Source organism: Helicoverpa zea, chromosome 27 (assembly GCF_022581195.2).
Source record: "Helicoverpa zea isolate HzStark_Cry1AcR chromosome 27, ilHelZeax1.1, whole genome shotgun sequence".
Classification (NCBI taxonomy): domain Eukaryota; kingdom Metazoa; phylum Arthropoda; class Insecta; order Lepidoptera; family Noctuidae; genus Helicoverpa; species Helicoverpa zea.
In genome coordinates this window covers 6,478,401-6,503,730 of record NC_061478.1, presented here as the reverse complement: position 1 = coordinate 6,503,730, position 25,330 = coordinate 6,478,401, and the positions used below count along the sequence as shown (strand labels likewise).

The 25,330-nt window shown below is 39.8% G+C and overlaps 2 protein-coding genes across 5 annotated transcripts in view; both read right to left on the bottom strand.

Moving 5' to 3' along the window:
* Positions 1–252: 252 nt before the first annotated feature.
* The window catches only part of LOC124643564 (proteoglycan 4-like), an 84,204-nt gene continuing 59,126 nt past the window's right edge, over positions 253–25,330 (bottom strand). For all 4 annotated transcript variants that reach the window (XM_047182576.1, XM_047182579.1, XM_047182577.1 and 1 more), the window contains 6 exons: positions 20,959–21,083; positions 7,049–7,279; positions 6,380–6,513; positions 4,590–4,775; positions 3,572–3,640; positions 253–3,207 (listed from right to left, as the gene is read on the bottom strand). In XM_047182576.1, coding sequence (XP_047038532.1) covers positions 891–3,207; positions 3,572–3,640; positions 4,590–4,775; positions 6,380–6,513; positions 7,049–7,279; positions 20,959–21,083 — 3,062 coding nt within the window. In that variant the 3' untranslated portion in view covers positions 253–890. The remainder of the gene's footprint in view (positions 3,208–3,571; positions 3,641–4,589; positions 4,776–6,379; positions 6,514–7,048; positions 7,280–20,958; positions 21,084–25,330) is intronic.
* Positions 16,671–18,349, bottom strand: LOC124643565. Its single transcript, XM_047182580.1, has one exon. It carries the CDS (start codon positions 17,965–17,967, stop codon positions 16,849–16,851), a length of 1,119 nt encoding a protein of 372 aa, XP_047038536.1. The 5' UTR covers positions 17,968–18,349; the 3' UTR covers positions 16,671–16,848.

The following is a 25,330-nucleotide window of genomic DNA, read 5'->3' as shown; positions in this document are numbered from 1 at the left end:
TATAGAGGTATTTCTCGAACTGCACTTTTTAATAGCAGTCTTAAAAGTAAACTCCAGTGGAGCCAGGGCCAAAGCCTACCGAGGCTGCGTGATTGTTCGCGCGAGTTACCGCGGAGCTGGTACATAAAGGGCTTAAGAAGGAACATGATGGGTTTTAGTCAGTAAGAGTCTGACACTCCCTCACGCTGCACCCACAGCGGGAGGGGTCATATGATGATTTTAACTAAAAAAGTGGGAATAAAATAAACAAAGTATTTTACACATTTTTTATTATAGGAAATTTTCCTTAAATCTATATTGCGTACAAAATTAAAAATAGATTGTTGTTCGTATTTATAAAATGTACAAATATTTTGAGTGATTTTTTTAGAGTCGAGAAAAAAAAAAAATTGTAATCTTAAAAACCCGAGATTATTTGAAAAAGAAAACCTGTTTTTCTCGACTGTAAAAAATACACTGTAAATTCTTTTTCTTAAAAATACAGGTAACTAAGAGTATTTTTTATTATTTATTACACAATATGTTTTTTTTTCTTTTAATTTCTATAAATAAAAAATTGGCAGTGGTGTTGTTCCGAGAATTTTTGAGAATTTCTTTTTTGCATAATTTAATTACACATTTGACTTAAATTTTTAATATTTTTTAATGTACTTCTTCATACGAAAACGTGTAGGGTGTTGAAATAATTTGTTAAAATAACAAAATTGTCTACATACAACATTTTTACGAAAAAAACCTCTCGTTTTTATATAAAATTTCAATTTTGGCTAACATCAAACACAATTTTATGCTTGACTCAACAATTAAAACTTTTCGAGCACCCATCCTAAAAAATGTTGCTTAACCTCAGACAAAACAACCCTACAAGTTTTCATATTACAAAAAAACCTCTAATAAAAGTCTACGGGCCTATAGAAAAGTTGTCTCGGGAATCTATGGGCGTCTTCCTGGTAGACCAACCTTTGTGGTTGCAAGTAATAAGAAGACGGGGTCCGTATACTGACTCCTGACACCTGTGGTCTTTTCCTCACTTGGAAATTTGAAATATCTGATGCTGCAAATTGAGGGTCTGCAGGTTGCAAATTGCTTCTAAATCTAGAGAAAGTATAATCCCTATCTGAGGGTATGACGAACCCTGATGGGACCCTACTTACTGGTAAGTTCGGAGTCAGAGCTTCGTTTAGCCTTACATCATAATCATTCTCTATGCTGTCGGCTAAATTCTGTTTTATAGATATATTTTCTGGTATCAAAGGTTTTCCTGTAGCCGTGTATGGTTTAGATATTTCTGGTTTTGGTTTTATTTCTTTTTTGTAAGCGTCTTGTCTGTAGTTTTCTACTGCAGGGATAGCTGTGGCTAGATATGGTTTAATATAATCACCGGGTGACAATGTCGATTCTAATTTCCCTCGTATAGCTTCATAGTTATCATTGTAAACTTTTAGAACTTTCGAAGCTAAGTTTTTAGCTTTTTGATCAGGTGCTGGTTCTTTAGTAGTCGGTTCTTCAGTAGTTGGTTTAGCTGTTGTTATAACAACTGTAGTAGTTTCTTTCTTGTTTTTGTCGTAATCTACATCTTCTTCGTCGTAATATTCCTCGTCTTCTTCATATTCTTCTCTGTCTGTTGTTGTTTTTTGTGTTGTTATCGTTGTTGTTGGCTTTTCTGTAGTTGTTGTTGTAGTAATAGTGGTGCTAGGTGTAGTTGTAGTCGTAGTGGTGGTAGTGGTGGTGGTAGTGGGGATAGGCGAAGTTGTGGGTTTAGGAGAAGTGGTGGTAGGTTTCGGGGTGGTATTTAGTGGTGCTGAGACATCCCTTCCCGCGACGGGTTGTAGTCCGCGGGGAAGGTACGGGCTTCCACCCCTAGAGGGTAAAAAAGGACGTTTAACTACCTTCACGTTTGGTCGCAAGTCTTTTATCTTGCTGGTAATATCTTCTCCTGGTCTCACTCTCTCTTTTATACTTATCTTCTCTTCCTCATAATCATAGTATTCATCATCTGCTGGGGGAGGTTTTGGTTTAACTCTCTCTTCTTTAGCTCTCTGACTATACGTGTATTTCTGAGATTTCACTGGCTCATCATATTCTTCTTCGTAATCAATTGGTCTTTTCGTCTTTCTTCCTTTGCTTGGATAATGAGGTCTTGTAGGCTTAAACTTTTCTTTTTCTACAGGCTCTGGCTTCGGTCTTTGCTGTACCGTGCTGGTCTTTCCAGAAGACGAAGGTCTACTGGTATCATCTTCTTCATAATCGTAATACTCATCATCGTCTACTTTAGGAGGTGCCTTTGTGGTTGCTATGGGAACGTAATCATATTTATCTCTTTCGTTTATCGGAACTGGCCTTTTGATTTTTGGAGGCATTCGAGGTTGACTGAAAATTCCATGGCCATTTGGTTTTACGAGCGTCGTTGCTGGAGTTTCAGGTGCTGTGGGGGCTTCTCTCTTATCATCATTTCTATCATCGTAGGGTCTTTGTGTAAGGTCGGTTCTGGTATATGGTCTATCTTCCCTGGATTTAAAAGGGGTTTCACCTCTGTATCTTCGACCTTCAGAGAACCTGTCTTCTCTAGGTCTTGATGGTCTGGGTTTTTCAACATCGTCTCTGATTGGTCGTCTTTCTGGTCTTTCACGAACTTCATCTCTCGGTCTTATTTCGTCTCGTGGCCTAATTTCATCCCTTGGTCTTATCTCGTCGCGAGGTCTGATCTCATCACGGGGTCTGATTTCATCACGTGGTCTGATCTCGTCACGTGGTCTGATTTCATCCCTAGGCCTAATAGGTTCCCTAGCTCTGACCTCATCACGAGGTTTAATTTCATCACGAGGCCTTATCTCATCTTGAACTCTTGGTTCATCTCTAGGCCTAATTATCTCATCTCTGGGTCTTATAACTTCATCTCTAGCTCTAACAACCTCGTCTCTGGGCCTGTACTCATCTCTAGGTCTCGGTCGTTTAGGCCTGTCTTCCCTGCTCTGATCTCTTTGACCTACTCTGGGTCTTTCTTCATCATCAGGCCTATATCTCTCTTCATCATCGTCCCTGGGGCGTGGCCTAGGCCTTCTTGCTGCAGGCCGTCTATCCTCTTCATCGTCGTACGGTCTTCTGTCGGGATAGGCTGGTCTTTTGGCAGGTCTTCTGTCGTATGGTCTTCGGTCTTCGTAATCATCTATTGGATCTTCATCCCTTGGTCTCGGTCGGCGTTCGTATCTGTAATGTGTTAATAGTTATATTAGAATTGTTGTTTCTAAATGTTTACTAGTTTTTATTTGATAGATTTAGGAATCTCCAATTTAATATTACTTTCGATTGAAGTAAATTGGTCATGGTGAAAAGTTGCAATCCTTAATACAATAAGATTTAAGCCCAAATTCTCTGCCACCCAAAGGAAGCCTGGTAGAGAGCGCCCAAGGCGTTAAGTCCGCATTTTATATTATAAGCAAGAAGCGTAAGATATACGAATACTATATTGGTTAATCTGATAATGTTTTTCAAGATAATCAGACTTATATTACTTATATATAGAGTAATGATCCAATGATAGTATGCTTTTATTTCCGGTATTGATACATACCTATCATCTTCATAATCGTCAACTGGAGGTCGCTTCTTCTTGCCAGGTCTGCGTGGCCTGGGTCGCCTCCTGAAAATACACCAAATTAATGTTAAGTTGGTAAGGAGATTAAAAGAGAGCTACTACTATTTTTGCGATTTTTAGGACAGAATTTTACTGGTTAGACCAATATTCTTGTCTTTTATTATTTCCTGCATCGTTGGTCTAGAAGTTGCATGGCACGATTACTGTGCACGAAGTCTCGGGCTCAACTCCATGGTCAAAATTGCTTTGGGATTTTTAATAAAAAATTTTAAACCTTCAGAAAGCAACCCGGAGCCTGGGGATTGGTTGTGATACATTGAAGAACACATAGATGTCGGTCTTGCTTGTGATCTCTCTCCGGTGGTGGCGGATTGTCGTTCCATCGCGCTATGAGATTGAAGGAATAGTGAGTGCACCGCAGGCCAAGCAAATGTGCCTGCACTGTAATATGTCCTGCGCAGCTTGCTGATCTCCTTCAAGAACAGCTTGGACGTCATTATTATTTTCGTCATTATGCTACAAATAATCTTCAATTACCATACCATGATAGAGTATGCATTACTTCTACACATCATCTGCCATCTTCCGAGCTTTTTTCCCAACTATGTTGGGGTCGGCTTCCAGTCTAACCGGCATAACCTTTACCAAAGAAGAAAGAAATACAAACCTATCTTCATAATCATCATCTCTCGAGTAATAATAGTCGTCGTCATCATAGTTGTATCTGTAGGCTGGGCGCCTTCGCCCCGGGCGCTGCGGGAGCTATGAGAGTGAAGGAATAGGGAGTGCACCTGAGTCTGCGCAAATGCTCGAGCACTATAGTATGTCCTGTGCAGCGGACACCATTATTATTTTCAAAATGATCAAGCATTCTTCAATTACCATACCATGATAGAGTATGCATTACCTCTACCCATCATCTGCCATCTTCCGAGCTTTTTTCCCAACTATGTTGGGGTCGGCTTCCAGTCTAACAGAAGAAAGAAATACTAACCTATCTTCATAATCATAATCATCATCTCTCGAGTAATAATAGTCGTCGTCATCATAGTTGTATCTGTAGGCTGGACGCCTTCGCCCCGGGCGCTGGGGGCGAGGAGTCGTGGTGGTGGTGGTAGTGGTGGTGGTGGGCGGTGGCGCTGGGGTCGTTGTGGTGGCCGCCTGGTAGAGGGCGTCGTTTCTGTGGAATAGGTAAAAGAATATTGTAGATAGAGTTTTTTTATAGTAAACTAGTGACCCGCCCTCGTTTCGCTTCAGTAACCTCTAAAATTACACTCTCTACTACATATATTATGCATGCATTACAGACGTAAACCTTTCTCTTGAAACACTATGTGATAAAAAACCGCATGAAAATCGATTGCGTTGTTTTAAAAATTTAAGCGTACAAAGTGACATAGGGATTTATGGACAGAAAAAGCGTCTTAGTTTTATACTATGCAGTGATTACCTGTCCCTACGGTTCTTCTTGTGTTCTGAGGAAACTATGGCCGCTAATGGAAAAAAAATGCCTATATGTTGTTCTAATGTATCAGCTATGTTACAGACAAGTTTCATAGAAATTCCTTCAGGCGCATATTTTTGGCAATCTAATATTAGCGTGATTAGCTGCTATATCCTGCAGTCTGCAGTTCTATCAGCATCTCGAGGGAGCTACTTCCCGCACGCAGCAAAAAGGAATAGTTTTGACTTAAAAGTCATAATTAATTTTACACCTCAAACACGAACGAAGCTGCGAACTACATATATATATACTCTACTAAGAAACACTATACATACCATAGCATAGTGGGTATTTATCAGATAATGGTATGCACAATGAGTAACCTTCATTCAGAAGGGAATGGTGCATTCAATGCAGTTGCATCGTGACTTTGATGTGCTAAGCTTTTGTTATTTATGTGCATTTTATAATACTAGCTGTTCCCTGCAATTCCACCTGTTTCTTAAGGTAGTTACTTCTTGAATCTGGATAAAAAGTAGTCCATGCCCTTTCTTAGGCCCTCGGCTGTCTGTGTATTTTTCATTTAAATTGGTTCTTTAGTTTTCGTCATATACAGATTGTTTTATCGATTTGAATTTATTAGCCCTAACCTATGCTTGAACACGCTTTATATGGCACTGAATACTCAATTTCTTTAAAGCAGACCGTATAATGAGATATATCGGGTGTGTCGTTCATAATCACATTAAATGAAATGCTTTAATATACTGGTTAATATATGTCCATTAACACAAAGAAAAAAGAAAAATACGTAAAAATAAAAAAATGAATTTTTCAAACGATAACGAGAATAAAAATGTGAGAAAATTAGAACACCATATAAAAGTCAGTCATTACAAACAACTGTAATTCTCCCTTGAAAACTGACAGCTGTCAACTGATCAAAACATTCGATACTCCTAACTTTATCTCTGCTTTACACATGATGTTGTGAATTATAAAAACGAAAAATGACTCCTGTGGCTAAACCACTGAATGGATTAGGTTATTTTTTTTACAATTCGCCATAGAATATCATAAAGTATATGTGATAGAATTTAATGTGATTGTGAACGACACACCCGATATAGATGGCAAAGAGTAAAAGTTTGTAAAATGGACCTCAAAATGGCACCACAAAATATATATATTTTTAAATTAGACTACTTCAATAATATACCTAAATTCTAAGAAATACTACATACAGGTCCAACTGAGAACCTCCTTTTTTTGAAGTTGGTCAAATATTCTGTTTTGTTCAACATTAATTTTCTTTTCTCGAAATCTGATGTTAGACTTACCGACTCCAATAATTGGGCGAGTTCTTGCAATCGACTTCAGATACGAAGTGGCAGATGAAAGTCTTCTGGTCGAAGGCTGTGTAGTTCGCGCAGAGGAAGTCGTACCTCGTGCCGAAGAGGCAGTGGTGGTACACCTGGAAGATGAGAAGGTGGATATGATGATTTGAAGAGCAGTAGCAGCAGAAGTGTTACTTGGAGTGGTGAATCTACTGTTCTTTCGATAAAATTTTGGCAAAACTTACTGATTTTAATATTCGTATGCCTTGTCTTTTCCCAACTATAGAGGGGTTGGCTTCCAGTCCAATCAGATGCAGGTAAATACCAGTGTTTAATACGGTGGAACTGGCTATCTGACCTCTTCAACCCAGTGTTACCAGGCCAAAACAATAATAATAGATAGTTGTCAGACTTTCTGACTTATCAAAATCAGCATTCTTGACTGTCAATTTTACAAAAGACAGACCATGAAAACCCAATCACTACCAAAGTGTTTTCTGGCAAAAAAAATGAGGAAGAGTTTCAATCAATTTACTTTCAAAAACAAATATACGAATCTATTAAAATCAGTAAGTAACGCGTTCGGAGTTAACTTAAATTCGTACATCTAGTTTTGTATGCACGACTCACTAATTTTGTATGCAGTTTTTAAGTAAAAAGTTAGAAACTTACCTGACACTTATGCGGTACAGACGCGTAAAACCCATCATGCAATCCATCACATTTAAAATCTATGGTCTCAGGCTTCGGCACGGCTTCATAGAACGGGTAGTCAGACAGATTGTACCCATTCAACTCTCTGGGCAGGTTGGGGTCGTAGATGTAGTCTATCTGGGGGATCCCAGACAGTTTGCTGGTGGTGGTGGTGTTCGTCGCTTCTCCGCCTTCGGCTGTTGTTTCAGTCTGGAAGAAGATTTTTTAGATTTTTAGATGTTGGCATTTTTGGGTAATGGGTGAGATGGTGAAGGTGTCTGTTTATTCTAAAGGGGTAATGGAGAAAAATTGCCAATGTATATAGTTTTTTTTTTTTATAATTTACACTATTATGAGTTAAGTAAGTAAGATAGTGCATAAGTAGCTACTTTTGTTTCTATTTCATATTTTTATATTATTTCAGTTTTTGGTTTCATCTGGGTTTGAATGTTGCCTGTAAGACATAAGACATAATTTGCTCGAGGAATATATTAATAGATAAGAATAAAAACATGCTAAATAAATGTGTAATTTTAGAGTTCGTTCCTACTGCTGGCTATGGTAGGATCCCATGGATTTGGAAGCAGGAATCATAGGGGGCAAGTGCTCGTCAACTTCCTCGAACGCGAGGGGCTCTTTTTGATGAACTCCTTTTTCAAAAAGCAACCCCAAAGGAAGTGGACGTGGCAAAGCCCCGACACTATAACTAAAAATGAGATTGACTTCATCATGACGAACAAGAAGCACATATTCAGAGACGTCCGACGGAGACGTCTCTGAATATGTGCGGAGACTCTCCGTGATCAATAGGTTTAATACCGGTAGCGATCACCGACTTGTCCGAGGCTCTCTGAATATCAACTTCAAGGGCGAACGTTTCCATCTGATGAAGGCCAGGCTCCGACCAACACTGCTCCAAACCATGACAGGAACTGAAACGTTCCAGTCAAATTTGGAGAACCGATTTGCCGCCGTGGAAACCACAACAGACGTTAACCAGAACCACGAATATGTGGTTCGGATCTTCAGGGAGGAAGGTTCGAGATTCTGTAACATGCAGCGCAAGAAATCAAAGCTTTCGGAAGAGACATTAGGGCTTATGAAGAAACGACATGAAAACCCGCCTGTCACTTCGTCTTCGTCTCACAAGAGATCAACAAGCACGTACGACGCGACCTCCGGTGCTCCAATACTCTTGACATTGAAAGAGCAATTGAGCTGAATCGGGGGTCAAAGGTGTTCGTACAATCTCTTGGAAGAAGCCACTTGACGAAGCTGACCACAACAAGTGGAGAAGTCGTTTCGTCCTTTCGGAAGTGGAAAATTGCTATGGCCGGTTATACGCATCGCATGCATCTAGACCTGATCCCGGAAATGAGGATTCTAGAGCCACATTAACACGCCATTTCACCGAAGACCTGCCAGAACTCAGCAGTGGCGAAATCGAGATCGCTCTGAGACAGCTCAAAAATGGAAAAGCTCCTGGCGAGGATGGCATTACAACAGAGCTTTTAAAAGCAGGAGGTAAGCCTGTACTGGGGGAGCTCCAGAAGCTTTTTAATGCCGTTCTGTTTGAAGGGAGAACTCCAGAGGCGTGGAGTAGGAGTGTTGTCGTCCTGTTCTTCAAAAAGTATGTATATAAGCTGTTCTCAAGAGTGATCACGACCCGACTTGCGCGAAGACTCGACGAATTCCAACCACCGGAGCAGGCTGGGTTTCGGAGCGGATACGGCACCATATACCACATCCACACAGTGCAGCAGATTATACAGAAGACCGAAGAGTATAATCAACCCCTGTGTCTAGAATTTGCGGACTATGAGAAGGCCTTTGACTCATTTGAAATCTGGTCAGAAATTTGGTGTTTCATTCGCTGCAACGCGCCGCGCTCGCCGCGCCCGGCACTTGTCTGAACCTGTTTTTCGTGCCTCGTCCCGCGGAGCCGTGCGGTAAATAGTAGGCATTGGATTAACGATTAACGGAAATCTGCATAATTAACGGAAGTTAACATGTCCGTTAACATTTGTTTAAGTTAACTTAAAAGTTAATCCGTTAATCAAAATGTTAACTTCGTTAATTAACGATTAACGGATTAACGAGTTAATGCCCAGCTATGCTTATCTGATCTAATAGATTAGACTAAAAATTGGATTTAAAGTGTTAGAGACTGTTTCAAAACTTCAGGATACACCTAGTATTAAGTGAAATAAGTTTTAGTAACGGCCGGTTCACACATGTCTCCGTTTTACTGTTCCGTTTTATCGTGTACGTTTTTTTTCGTCGATGGCGTATGTAGTTGTATGAGTGACTTCACACATGGCACAGTATTCTGTATGCAGTAAAAACGCCATCGACGAAAAAAAAACGTACACGATAAAACGGAACAGTAAAACGGAGACATGTGTGAACCGGCCGCAACAGTAACTTAGTAACATCCTTGGACTTTAATTTGTAAACATCTTTAGGCTTCTAACTTAGTCATGGCGTGATAGGTCGAAACAAACTATAGTTAGAAATAGATTTATTATCATTACTCTTTGTCTACATCGGATAGTTGCTCACCCATCATTTTAAGCGTTTTGTTATGTAGGTTAAGGCTGTATTTAAGTCTGTTTAGGAAGATGTAACAATCCTAGATCTTTAGTTAACGTAAATGCAATATTTGTTTTGTTGTAAATGTGAAATTAACTTTGTCTGTCTGTCACGCTTTGTCGTCAAAACTACTGCATCGATTTATTTGAGTACAAATATAGTCTAGAATCTAAGAAAGGGAAAGAACAGGCTACTTTTGCTCCGGTAACTGGTAGAAGTTTTCACCGAACAGCAAGCAATTTTTCAACATAGATATTTATTATATCAGCGAACGAAAATATTCTCCAAGGTGCAGAATTAGATTGGGGAACAGCATGTTCTGTATTTTATTCAGCATAGATACGCCTAGCCTTTTCTTGTGTTAGGGTCGGCTGCCCATCAAACTGATGTAGCTGAGTACCAGTGTGCCACATGCAGCGACTACCTATCAGACCTCCTCAACCCAGTTATTTGAGCAACATGACTTATTTTTTACGGAGAATCACTGACTTCTAAGTTACAGGCCGACACCTAGTTTAGGAGTCAGGGTACCTCATATTGCTGACCAAAATAAACCTTTATGTTTCACAGTCATAGTTCAACATTGTAAACTTTGTGTGAAATAAACTTATTATTTATTTACTTAAGCAACACGAACCCCATGGTAAGACCACAGATTACTTAATAGTTACTTGTAAGACTAGTTATTAGACTTTTTTACGTCATGACTATCAGTGCCAAGATATTCAAATGACAGCCGGCACCTACGAACAAAACATGCCTTCTGAAACACGGAGGAACTAAACATGTACATATATGTAGTATATATAAGTTTTTTTTTTTCATAAATATTTTTAATATTATATATATAATATTATTATTTAATTGAAGTATTTAGATGAAGTTGTATATATACAACATGTAACGTAATTAACGCACACCCTCAAACACCCCAATAGGGTAGTGTCCAGGGTCGAAATAATGAAATAATATTTAGTCCGCTTTTTAGATAATCAAAAAATATTGGATACGTATTTTTTCTTTTTTTAATTAAACATAAAATGACAAAGATAATACACTTCAAAAATTAGGAGTGGGGGCCTTTTACGTCACAGTGTCCTGAAAATTGTAGCAACTTGTGACGTCACACGCAACTTTAACACGCTATATCTTAACAAGTTCTGATCCAATTTAAAAAAGAAAAAATACGTATCGCTTAATTTTGGACAATCTACAAGACGGACTAATTATTATTTTTTAGGAAACTAGCCTATTAGAATATTATGTTATAATCATAATACATACACTGAATTTTTAATTTAACATGTATATGCATTGTAATTTACTAAATTAGTTATACCAATTCTTGGAGAACTTTTTGGTCATACTACTACGCACCAGTGGCGAGGCGTCCTTATAAGCCGATTCCCATCGGCTTCCCTTTCGAATTTCAAGAAAGAAGCATAGGTATAAGTTATAATATAGGTATAGGTATAATTAATATAATCATTTAAACCACACAATTTAAATATGTAGGTATAACAAAACACCTACCACCGTAAAAAAAATTGTCTATAAATTACTTGAAACATTTTGCTCCTACTAAATAAGCCGCGGCTTCCTCCTCCATACAAAAATACGCTTGCGTGACGTCATCCACGCCGCGCCGCGCGATGTTCGCAAAATAAGGGCGAGCGGTAAGCCGGCTCACGGAGCGGCTTCCACCAATCAAAACTCGCGAGTGAACGAGAAAGAACGCGTCAAGAGTAGAGTAGCTATATCTGTCTACGCGCGAGTGACAGCGCTTTCTCAAATATGTAAACAAACAAATCAGACAAATTCACTCTCATTGTTCTTATTTTGTTTTAGATAATACCATTAACAATTTGTTCTTTGTATTACTTAATTGAATTTATTAGTGTGTGTATCATTTGGAAATAACATAGTTCGTGTGTGTGTTTTAGTTACATTATGTCAACATAGATGGCGTTGTGCATTTTTATGCAAATCCTGAATCGCGGTGTTAAGATTCTCCGCGATTTAATGACCCTAGTTGGGAATTTATTTAATTTTATGAATTCACCAAGTATATAATTTTGAGTAAATAGTTGGCAGTATCATTACTCCCTACTAATTCCCGCGATCGCACTGTGTGACCTGAGTGCTTAGTGCGAGTTTTCGTGAATTTTTTTACGGACTCACATGAGAGCGCGTATACTAAGATTTGTATGCAGTGTTGCCAACTTAGTGGATTTTCCACTAATACTGGTGGTTTAAGTCCCCTATTTAGTGGCGAAATGTTGAAAGTACTGCGGGTCAAGTAGCGAAATGTAAGTTTTGTGGTACAACTTTAAGGAGTTACTATGGAGATTTGAAGTCTCACGGAATGTCAAAAAAGCATCTACAAAACAAAAAGGTGAACGACTACTATATAATTATATTAAGTACTCATTCATTGGTCAAATGCGTAACTAAACAATTTGTGAAACTACTACGCCGATTATAATTTGTGAAGGATTCGGATCGGGTCGGATGAATTGCTAAACAGATGTAATGCTTTGTCTGTTTTAATTTTCTATCGTTGCCGAGTTACATCTTTGGATGATTAAATTGTTTTAGGTTACAATAAAATATAAACAATATTTTTTTAGTGGTGAATTTGGTGATTTTAAGTGTGGGATAAATTTTTGTTAGTGGTTTTCTGGTGGTTTTAAAAGTTGACTCTGGTGGTAAGCTTCTACAACTGTTGGCAACACTGTTTGTATGGAACAAAAACAGGTTCCAATTTTTGACACTAGGTGGAGCTGTTTTTGTTCCATACAAATCTTAGTATACGCGCTCTCATGTGAGTCCGTAAAAAAATTCACGAAAACTCGCACTAAGCACTCTGGTACTCAGTACAAGTACAAGTACAGTACTACAGTGTGTGTACCTATTATAGTGAAAATGAAAGAAAGAAAGAAAGAAAGAAAATACATTTAATTACGTAATTGAGGACGCATACATAAGTACCTACATAAACAATCAATATAATAAATAAAACAAAAAAGGGCTAAAATAGAAAGAAAACAAACATGAGGGGGTAGTATGCGTCACAACCACGCAATACGGCCCTCGCTCAGCATGATGCTGCGACCCCGTGCGAGACAAAGTCCCAGCGCTGATTTTCAGCGACAGCCGAAACTAACGTTATGGCGTCCAACGGGTGATTATGCGAATATGTGTTAAATAAATTGTGTTTAAATATATATTAAATAAATAGTGTTTCTTTGAAGAATATAATAGAATATAATTAGTTTACTCCATATGATCAAAATACATGTGGTCGCGCCATTAATTATCTATGCCTGTAAACCATAGAGGTCAGTGCTGTAACTTAAACAACTGTCAAAAACTATTTCAGCTACTGAAAATAAAAATGTATTTTTAATGGCGACCGACGCTTTCGTACTTTATTATAAGAGGGTAATATGCTTTACAAAATATTGTATAGTGTGTATGTATCATACGAGATAAGTATCTTGAGCAACGAGTGACTAAGTTTTATCTTATCCCAGTTTGGGATCGTGCGAGGTGTTATAAAATATGCTTTGTCATGACGGTGGGTGAGTAGAAGTTACACGTGGATTGCGAATAGTACGTAGTAAGCAGCATTCAACTTTAATTAAAAAACAACATTTTAGTTAAATTAGGGAATATAAAAAGTAAGGAATAATAATGATTTAATTAAATTTAGAATTAACATTAAAATCGTAATGAATTGATATCACAGGTACATAAAAATATATGAGGACATAACAAAGAACACAGATGAAGGATATTTGGAGCAATATGAGCCGACACAGCCCCTCCTCCAAGATTGCTCAACGATCAGGAGCCACGCTTCTGCTACAAGTGTGCCTCCAATGCATCCCACGCCTCAGGAAATCCCTACACCAGCGCATGTACGCCATGACCCCGTAGGTAAGTGACAATACAAACAGTTACCATGCGTATCAGCCAGTTTGTTCCCTTAATAAATGTTTTTTAAGTAGGTATTTGAATGGTAACTTTGATTTCAGGCGTCGCAATGGTGGAGGGATATCATTCCAACAGCGTGTGGCTGCAAACTTGAAACAACCTCGGAATGCTATGGTACGATGCATTGGTACCACCAGAGGGCATACCACGGACCGGAGACCATGATCTGAACGGATGGGTTTCCAGGTCAACTTGCTATATAGGTATTCTGGTTTTTTTGAATCAATAACTCCAAAAAGCAAATTGGCCAAGTGCAGCCTCCTCCTGGCTGCCATCTTTAATATATCCAGATTATTTATGTACGGAGTCACGTGGCTTCTTCGAGGAATGTTTGTGCAGAACCGAACACAGGCATTTTGAATACGCTGTATAACGTGTTCTGTCCTAGAAAGAAGGCATGGTCCATACACTATATCACAATAGTTTAGCCTAGATAGAATAAGACTGTCAACGAGTTGTTTGCGCAATGGGATGGACAGGTACTTTCGTATTCCATACAGAACCTTCAGTCTATAAAAACAGTTACGCAGAACATTATTGATATGGGCCTCAAACCTTAATTCGGGATCCATAGTTAAACCCAGATTGCATACTAGCTCAACTCTCTCAATGCTCTCGCCCATGACTGTCAACGCAGGATTAGTGGTCAAGATTGTACGCACTTGGTTCCTAGAACCCAGAACTATAAACTTCGATTTAAGGGGGTTAAGTACCAGAGAGTTCACTTCAGACCATTCAACCACTCTCTGCAAATCTTCGTTGATTTTCTGCACAGCCACAGATGTTTCATCAGCCTTGAAAGAGATGTACAATTGTATATCATCGGCGTGCATATGGTAATTACAGTGAATGAATGACTTTGTGATATCTGCACTGTACAGTATGTACAACAGGGGCCCCAAAATCGAGCCTTGAGGAACGCCCCTCGACACGCGGAGGGGGGCGGATGACACCCTTGACCCATCTTCTGTGTGCAATTCCACTAACTGAGATCGATCGGAAAGGTAGCTTCTAAACCACTCTACTGCATCAGGGTCAAAGCCGTAGAAAGCCAATTTGGACAACAATAGAGTGGTGTTGATTGCGTCAAAAGCGCGGGAAAAATCTAGCAATGCCAGGATTGTACCCTCCCCCCTATCGCGCGCTTCAAGAATATTCCCTACAACATCAGCCAAAGCCGTTGCAGTACCCCTACCCTGTCTAAACCCTGATTGCAGATCTGGAAGAATTTTATTTACCTCCAGAAAATTTACTACTTGGGAGTAGACTACCCGTTCTAGAATCTTGGAGAGGCAAGGCAGAATACTGATAGGTCTCAAGTCCTTTGTACTGACTGGATTATTATTTTTGGATATGGGTCGGACGATAGCGCATCGCCATAGTTCAGGGAATGTACTCGTGGTAATAGAGCAGTTAATTATATCAGTAATGGCTTGCAAGGCATTAGGCAAAGCAAGGGATATCATATCAAGGCTGATACAGTCGATACCTTGTGCATTAGATCCCAGGCTCTTAATTATCTTAAGAACAGCCTCGGCGTTGGTCGTTGTAAGACTGAATGTGGCATCACCAAAGCTATGTGTCTCAAAGTAGGACTGCTGTGACACATTTAGATGACAGTTGCCCGGCACATCCAGGAACGCAGCATTAATTTCATCAGGGTTGTTGAAATGTCCTGGTAGTAATCTTTGCGTGTGATCTGGCAGCACATCAGACTTTAGGTTGCGCCATAACAGTTTAGGGTCCTTAATATGGTCATTGATGCTCTTTGTGAAATATGATTTCTTCTCGCTAGCCAGGGCCGTAATAGCTTGATGCTTGAGTTGAAGATAATATTGCTTATGTCCTGGTAACTTAGTTTTGCGAAACCGTGCCCTTGCCTCATCTCTCATCTTCGATATTAGCCTAACATTATCAGTTATCCACGGAGTGGGACGGGTTTTAAAGGTCATGCTTTTGAGAGGAGCATGGAGATCAAAAAGCTGATTCAAAAAGAAGTTAAATGTTTGCACCATATCATTAACATTACTCATGTCACCAACCGATGACCATGGTATATTCCCCAAATCCATTATGAAGTAGTCCTCCAGTATGTTTTTGAGCGGACGAAATACAACCGACCTGGGTTTGAACGTAGGCTTTTTAAAAATTGTCTCGCATGTGATAAACGAGTGATGGCCAAGCTCACTAATATGATTCACAATGACGTTACGAGTAGGAGCATCTGTGCAGACAACATCAATTAGCGAACTACTGTCTCCCACATAGTGTGTGGGTGTTTGCACTAGCTGTTGAATATTCAAGTGATTGAGAAACTCCGTAAGTTCTTTCGTTTTTGTGCTGTCAACATCTAACATATTAACGTTAAAGTCTCCCAACAGAATCAGATGATCATAAGGTGCCAACCCACTAATGCTGTCAGTCAAGGCGTCCAGAAAAGTATGTAACTCTAGCCATGGTGGACGATAAGCAGTGCCAATAAGTAGTTTTTTTTTATTGACATTGAGGTTCAGCCAGAGCTGTTCCACATTGCTGTGCTCAGGATGAGGTCTGATGCGCGCAGTGATTCCATTTTTAAGGTAAAATGCGACCCCTCCGCCTCGCCCACCACGGACAGTCGTGGGACGCGGTATGTGTTTAAGTCTATACCCAGGCACACTAGGCGCGCGGCCATCCTCACCCTTGCGCAACCAAGTTTCGTTGATAGCCATTATATCCACGGAATAGTTGCCCATGGCTATCAGAAATTGATCTTGATTAGTCCCCAGTGAACCTGCGTTTAACAAACCAAACTTGATGTATTTAGCTGGAGTCATTTGCATTTGTTATGTACTGTAAATTTAATTATGTATATAGATTTTGTTTGTACTGTATATAGTTTTTTGTGTATAATGTATATAGCTATTGTATAAAATATATATAGTTTTTGTAGATATTGTTTGTGTATATAGCTTTGATATATAATGTGTATAGCTTCTATATATAATGTATATAATAATAATTTTTGTGAAATGTTAGTGTAAGATTTAACGTGTTTATATAATATAGTTATATAGATTTGAAACAATTTTGACTCACCATATAAGCAAAATATGATAACCCCCTGATAGAAAAGAGTGTGACGCATATTCCCCCACTCATGAATGCTAGACACACACAATGACAAAAATAATAAAAACAGACAGTAATCAAGTTGTTTCATTGACAGATCCAATAATCGCAGCAATGTCCTCGTCGGTGCGGATTCTTTGGGTGGAGTCACCCGGGCCCTTCCTAGCCAGTATGCGACCTCGCTTCGTCCAAACAAACCTCCAGCTGAAGAGGCTAGCAGCGTCTCGCGCCTTCCGAAACAACCGGCGATTAGTTTTAGTGAGGCGCTCGTTAAGGAAGAAACGCTGCGGCGGGCCAGACATGTCCAGGTCAGCAGTCGTCGCGCCCCGGCGCACGCGCGCACTCGCCAGCAGCTGGTCGCGCACATCGCGCCGCGCCAGGCGTACCACTATGGCGCGCGGCCGCGGCACCGCCGGACCGGCAGAGCTTGTGGCGTTGAGCTGCCTACCGCCCACCCGCTCCGCACTGACGATGTCACGTTCCTCCAGCGTGACCCCCAACTTGAGGCCTATTACCTTGGCAATGTGAACCGGGTTGTCAGCTGTGCTCTCGGGAATATTTGAGATTTCGATGTCATTACTGAGAAGGTCTTGATCCCTGTCGTTCAGTTCCCTCCTTAATTCTTCCACAATCCCCTCCACGGATGAATGTGTGGAAGGGGAGGTCTCCCGCCGCTGTTCCAGTGCATTAATTCTGGCCTCCAGGCCGTCAATACGGGTATTGCAGCTCTGCATGGATAATTTAAGATCCATCATCTCCTCCAGCATCTTGCTGCGGAACTCCAGAAGGTCAGCACGCATCGCCCTCAACTCCTCCACTAGAGTCAAGTCGGAGCCAGCTTGCGGCGCAGGAGGAACAGACGATAGACTCGCAGATTGTTGCCCGACGGTCTCAGGTAAAGGGCTGGAACAACTAACAGTCCTGGTGTTGGGTGAACTCGGCACCACGCTTGTATGTTCTACAGGGCTGGTGCTAGAACAGGGAGGGCTTTCCGCAAGACCTCTGACTGGAGTATCCGCCCTATTGTCCCTTAACAGGTTCTTCTTACACTCTGGGCAGCGCCAGCCTGCAGGGACAACGCCTTTTGCTACAACTCCTACGCACCCTCTGTGGTACGCCATTTTGCATTTACCACATTTAGCGCCCTCTGCCGGTACCATAAAGCGACCGCAACCGTGGCAATTGACACCAGGCATGATGGTAGGCAAATAGGTAACTTGCGTCTGAGGTGATTCGCCGTTCACACGCTAGATGGCGCTGTTAACTCGATGTCGATCGTTGACAGATAACGAGAATATCAGCCCTCTGTCTATGCCGTCGGTCTGTCAAATCGAGAGAGACGAGAATATCCGACACTTATTAAAAATAGAGGGTAGAACTCAATTCGCAAAGTCACTGTAAGTATTGTTTTGTATAGTTTAGAACCTTAAGCACTGTTTTTATTAACCACTTTAATATATGTCACTGTATGTTTCACTGTGTTCACTATAAATAAAGTCACTGAGCCGAAACAAGTGTTTATTATTTTTTAAGAATTAAAAGTATGGACACAGATCTACACCGATAGACGTCACAACTGTCAGTCGGTAAGTAAAAATAGAGATATCTACGTTGAAATGATGTATTTTGATACGTAGACAGTTGGCATCAGGTTTCTTTTTAATGTACCTATAGCATTTATCGCATTAGACTGTTTTCCGATCCGACAGATTGTTTACTTTAGGAAGGAACTTATTTTTCAAGGTTAAGTTTTGAGTATAAAAACGTGTTATAAAACTCGGGCACGCCGCTCGGATGAATTACCTACCAATATTACGTCTATATTAAAATTACTAACGTCCTGACGGATAAATACCTACGATAAATATCAATGGCTAACAGGCCGTTGTAAATTAAATACTTAAAATGTATTGTTTCTAGTGCCAAGTTTTCTCAGATTCTAGTACCTAGTTAATATACCTAACTAAAGATAATAAAGTTTTATAGATATTAATAATCTGCCGAATTCCTCGAGAAAACATGTTCAAACTATCAGTCTCTCAGTCAGTGCTAAAAGGTGGACTGAGAAATTACCTCCATTACCTCTCCCCCCCCATCCCTGAGTACTCCCCCCCCCAGTTTTTTTTTTTGCTGCGGCTTCCCTATTTCATTAAACCACCCTTCGCCACTGCTGCGCACGCAAATATCGCGCTCGACTCGACACAACATAACGAAACTACGGAAAAAGCCGACAATACACGAAGTCTTATTACTTTGAGTTACGGTCTATTTGAATTTGTTTTGACTGTACAGGGTTAATATGACAATAATTTCCGTAGTTTTAATTATTTTTGGGATAAAAAATTACCTATATTAAAAATGATATAAATCGATTCAGTAAACGATTCTGAACAAACTAATTTCAGGATGTGCGTTAATTAAGTTACATGTTGTATATGTTTATTTTAACTTTTTAAAATTAATGTGAATATTATATATAAGTGTGTATGTCGTATCGTATCGTATACATACGATAGATAAGATATACACACTAATATATTTATGTATATTCGTATAATATTAAACCGACGTGATCTAGCATAACTTTCCCTCTAAGCGTCATAGTTATTATGTCTTCCTATGTATAAATATTTCATAACTATAAGCCAGTATAGATTAGTCAACAGCCTTGAATACATATATTTTCTACTGGTCGTTATGAAGCTGGTTTTATTTAATTTTAAATTATATTAAAAAGAAACCGGATTGTCCTGTCCCCTATTTTTTTGGTTAACTGGATTCTGCCTGCGGCACTAAGTTATAATGTGGTTTTCAATTAAGTAGTAATTTCAAATATTTAATTTAAAACATAGAATGTGTTTGATCTTAATTGGACGAATCAATGAAGGTAGTCTTATCGAAGGAAATCATTTTACCAAAGCTTTAAGCTGATAAAATTCCATTAACCAAGTTTTTAAATCAGAAAAAAAAAAACATAATTTGGATGATGTTTGGAATTTTCTAATATAATTATGTAATAGCTTTTTCTGAGGTGAAATACTGTAGGTGCAATTTAAATGTCAATTAACTAGGATACAAGTGAAATACAATTTAAACAAAAAAATATAAAGCTGAAGAGTTTGTTTGAAGCTGCTAATAATAGGATCTAGGCACTGATCGGATTTGAAAAAAATATTTCGTGTTAGATAGCCTACTTAACGAGAAGACTATTTTATATTATTAAGAACAGTTTAAAATATACAATAAAATAAAACTTGACAATATAGTTAATCAAATTTATATACATATTTACAACACAAAAAAAAACTTTCCTAGTAGAACAAAAAAAAATATATATATGTAATATGTATACACTATATCTAAAAGGCGTCAAAAAATTCATCCCCATCGCTGTCAATTGGGAGCGTACCCAAGAGGCTGGCAGCATTACCTCGTTGGATGGCCATGCTGATCCTTTGTCCGAGGTAATAGCCAGCCTTTTGGTCACGAGAAGCGTCAACCAGCCGCCTAGACAGGTCTTTAAATAGGGTGTGCGCATTCGGACCCCACGACCCGAGGGTTTCAACCCCAAACGGTTCGAAAATATAGTTGCCGACAAGGCCACTATATTTCCGCCGCTTGAGGTTCTCCGCAGCCGCAGCGGCAGCAGCAGCACAGCACGCAGAACTTGGAAGATGGGATGGCGCAAGAGTATCGACGCAGGTTGCGTCCCATACTAAAGGCCTACCCATCTTCCAAGGGAATAAAGACATGCCGTCTGGTCTCTTACCGTCGTCGCGTGCCAGGCCATTTGGTTCCAGTACAGCTGGCACCCCGACGGCAACAAGAGCCCGACGTATAATGTCGTTGATATTTGCGTGCCGCGCAATACGGCCCGCACTACGGCTGCACGACAGGCCGTGGTGTCCGAGGCTGGTGACAGCCTCACCACAGTGGCAGCGATGAGGGGAGCAGCACGGTGCTCCTAAACATCTTTCTTGGCTTCTTTTGTGTACGAAGTACGTATAAGTTTCAGATTTCCAAAATTCTTTCACTAATAGATAGATACAATGTTTCTGAATGCCATAGATAGGCTATATTATATCCCGGTTCGTGAACAGGTTCCTATGCGATGCGGGTGAAACCGCGCGAAAAAGGCTAGTATTTCATAATATTAGTACTCGTAGTAGGTATCAATAAATACTGACCTCAGCGCCATCTTCAGGCGCCTCCTCCGGTGCTGCAGTGGTCGAGGACTTGGAGAAGATGAGAGAAGTGGCCTTCACAGCTGTCGTGGTGGGCACGTCGATCGCCAGGAGTGTCAGGGAAATACCTGCAATTGTGAGGGGATACATGTTAAAAAACTGTTGGTTCTGATCTAGTGGATAGTTTGTATTGAATGTATGTAAAATATTTAAAGAAAATAAAATAAATTAGGTGAAGATAGAAGATTAAATTGTGTCTAACGCATTAATCTTGTAAGATCATAGGCCCTATGAACTACAGATACGTTTTTAGACAAATTCCCAAAAAGGGGTACACAATACGGCTGTTTATAATATATATTTTTTTATTCGACAAAGAAGTTTGTTGTTATTTGTTAAGCCAACAAGCAAAGGTGCTGGATATCATCTATACGAATCGACTCAGGCAGGAGTCAGGTCGCTAACTTCAGAATTGCAAAGTTGAACCGTATAAAGTAGAATAAGTATACCATAGATTAAAACCTGGACCAAACTGAAGATAGTAAACAATAGAAATATTCCATCAGATACAATGAAATAGTTAACTCATTACAAGTCAAGGACAAACTACTTAAAAACCTAGACTAAACATACATTATTACCAATTCTTTCAACCATAAACCGCAAGCTTACATAACGGAAAAACACAAAACGCATGTTCTCAGAAATATGTTATTGAACTTTAAGGATAATTCTAATAAAAACATTTATCAAGGACTCTTCTGTTGAAAGGTATTTTAATGTTTATCATTCATCACGTAACAAATGTTTTTTTTTTGTTTGTTTGTGCCCAAAGGGCTCCGAAACTATTGAACCGATTAATAATAATAATAACGTCCGGACACCTTTTCACACACGGTCGGTTAGCCCTATGGTAAGTTAATAATTAACTTGTGTTATGGGTGCTAACACAACTGATAAACTACATATAATAGCTAAATATACAAAAAGCATGCTCATCACATAAATGTCGAAGCAGGAATCGAACCCGGGAACTCAGGTTCGGCAGTCCAGCATGGTGACCATTGCGCCATAGAGGGAGGTCGTCAATTTTGAAACATTCTTTCGCTGTTGGGGCGCTACACTCTTCCCGAGTAACATAGGCTATATTTTATCCCGGTACGGACAGTAGTTTCCACGGGACGCGGGTGAAACCGCGAGAAAACAGTTCGTACATAATAGCAGCGTTTTACCTGAAATAAAACGCATATTAAATACTTACCTTATTTGAAGCTTACTAGTTTGAGATAGGCACCTACGTGTTTTCCGCTTTTATCTCTGTCCTTTTCTACCCCATATCTTGCATCTCTCTCGCACACCGACCAGTTTCACTCCCCACCAGGCAGGAGGCGACGAGTGTTCTCGGCGGCCACAGTTCGTCATTGAGTCGAAAACACCAGGCAGAAATTAAAATGTAAGCTTCAAATAAGGTAAGTATTTAATATGCGTTTTATTTCAGGTAAAACGCTGCTATTAAATTCTTGACCGTTATTTGAAGCTTACTAGTTTGAGACGTGTTTGTTATCGCCTGGTGGAAGTGGACGCCAATGTGAGCAAAAGCACAATGAAATTGTGTATGTAAATAGGTACTTAGGTACACGAGTAATCACATGTAAGTATGTGTATTGCATCCTGGAATACTAATGTAATCAAAGTTAACTGGTACTGGTACTCAGCTACATCCTGTTAGACTGGAAGCCGACCCCAACATAGTTGGGAAAGGGGCTCGAAGGATGAGTAATAAAAATTAAAAGAGAGATGCAAGAACAAAAGCAAAAATTGATTTCATTTTCTAATAGTAATTAACAAAAACATTGCGATACTTCTTAATAACAATAGTAACAAAAATATAGACATTAATCAGCTGGATTAATTAAATAATCGAGATAACTTGCTACTTCTATTTAGTGGGTATCTTTCCCTTCTGTAAAAATGGGCAAATGTATTGCCTGATCGCCAATTACCCTTTGCTAATATATCGTCCAAAGGTATATTGTCAACACAGATTTTGACGCTACCGCCGAGTGGAAGCTTCCTGGGGTTGTAGTTATTCCTGCCTCTTTTAACAATGTCTTAATCCACCCGCATCATCGTTCGGGTGCCTGCCTTTGGTTGGCCTCTAACGGATATAAATAAATTTAAGGAATTAGCCGATGTCCGTCTATCTTCTAACAAGGCTTTAGTCTTTCTGACCCAATACACTGGACTTAGATTTATATTTTCCTGATTATCCATCAAACAACAACCCGACTGCCTATGACTAGAACTGTCGGTCTTAGAGCCAAAGACTGGCCATAAGATTAAATTATCTTTGTTGTTTTTGAAATGTTCTGGGTCTATTGCAAGCAAGGAAAGATCATGGACTCGCCTTTCCGAAACAAGCTAGCAAAAGAAAGAGCAGCAGTGTGCCTGGAAGTTGCAAATGGATTATTCTCGTCTACGTTTACTGCACTTAAGTAGGTTACCAATTGGTCAATATTCCAGATGGACGGCTTCCCGGGGAACAGGTTTGCTCAGCGCTATTGATTTTAAAATGTGTCCGACTAGAACGTGTGAACCTAGCTCTAGAGTGGTTTCTGCATTGCATAGTGTAGCTATAACTGACTTGTGTAATAAAATAGTATTGTATGCTAGTTTATTTACTATGTGTAAGTCCGCTAAAAATTGGGTAAGTATAGGTCCAAATAGGGATTCAAGGATTCATAGGATCCAATTTCATACTTTTCGCCCCAATTTAACCATCGACTCCAAGCTGATTGATAAGTGTCGCGTGTGGATTGAAGAAGACTTCAGTCGGAGAGACTCCTTGTCCCTCCCCCCCCCCATTTCCTTGACCTTGGCAGGGGGTATCCCCGTTGCTGTGTCTATCGGTTTCTGCTCGAGGTTCATCAATGTGTAGGGTACTGCTAATGATCGGGACTTCAAATCTGCTCGCCAAAATACCTGGTGCCACCGAAGGAACTACTATGAGATTAACTCCCGTTCCTGAATTGAGATGACTGAGGACCTACGGTATAAGGTAAGGTGGCGGTAATACCCATGCTAGCGGGTAAGTCAAAAACTTGAGAAAAATGCATCGTGGAACCCCGCTTTCGGGTCCTTCAGATCTAGGGGCACGTAGTACACAACTATGTGTCCCTGGGCTCGCTTCGAGGCAAATAGGTCCACTGCTGATACAAGATGCCACTCCGGTGGAGGTTTGTGTCGGGAGAGATGGTCTGCCTGACTGTTGAATAGGGCTGGTATATGATTCACGACGTGATAGATTTGATACAGCTCAAGATAACTGAATACTCTGTACGTCAAGTTCGGTAGGCTCCTTGATCGGGTGCCACCTTGATTTCTTAGATATGACACCACAGTCCCATTTCTGCATTGAAAAATGGCTGTTGATCTCTTTAGCAACTTGCCGTGATTTTCCAGTTAATACTGCAAGCATCTCTTTCAGATCGCAGTGAAAGCCTTTTTCTCTCTCGTTCCATGAACCCATTACGGGAGTTCCGTTCAGTTGTGCCCCCATCCTACATCGGAGGCGTCCGTGGTTATAAGGTGACAGGGAAGTGGCGAATGAATATCCAAGGTTTGGTGGCAGCTGACCAGCCACCACTTTAGATCTGCTAAGGTATCTGCTGGTAGGTTCAACATTGCTATACTCCATTCACCGAGCCGTGAGCCCATAATGTAACCAAAGAATGACACTTTTTCAAAATGGTGGGTATAACCCGACCGATGACAAAAACGTCACATTTTTATGTAAAATGTTCTTAGTATCTGTGGTCTTCAATTAAGTAGGGTTCTATGTATGACAGTCAAGACTTCTAGGTTCATTTTACATGTAAACGATTTACTACATATTTCATTAAAATTAAGAAAATAATTTACGGCATTTATTATACATATTTGATTTCAATTAAGTTTGAAAAGATTGCATAAGTTCCACAGACATCGTTCTAAAATATCATTTCTAATGTTGTCAGTATATTACTTTCGTAGTTATTTTTATAAAATATGATCATTACTTCAATCGTGACTTATAAGAACCCTTTTTATGGTTTGTTCACCGTTTGGCTCACGGTTCCATGAATAGGGTAGGTATAGATTGCTGTTCAACACTGCATTGAGGATAGTGAGGAGAGCCCGGTAATGCAGTCTGCCGTATGGAACAACGAAAACTTGCGAAGTTTAAAAGTCCTATCAAGCTATGCAGGTCTTCTAAGTTTGTCGTGCTGTTTGTCACGTAGTGCGTTTTGTCATTATCTTGTTGATAATGCTTGCGATTTATTCACTTGCCATCCAAAACATGGTGCAAATGATCCCAAAGTAGGCAAATATATCT

Coding starts and splice junctions, on each gene's coding strand:
- LOC124643565 (XM_047182580.1), bottom strand. CDS start 17,967: ATGCCTGGTGTCAATTGCCACGGTTGCGGTCGCTTTATGGTACCGGCA.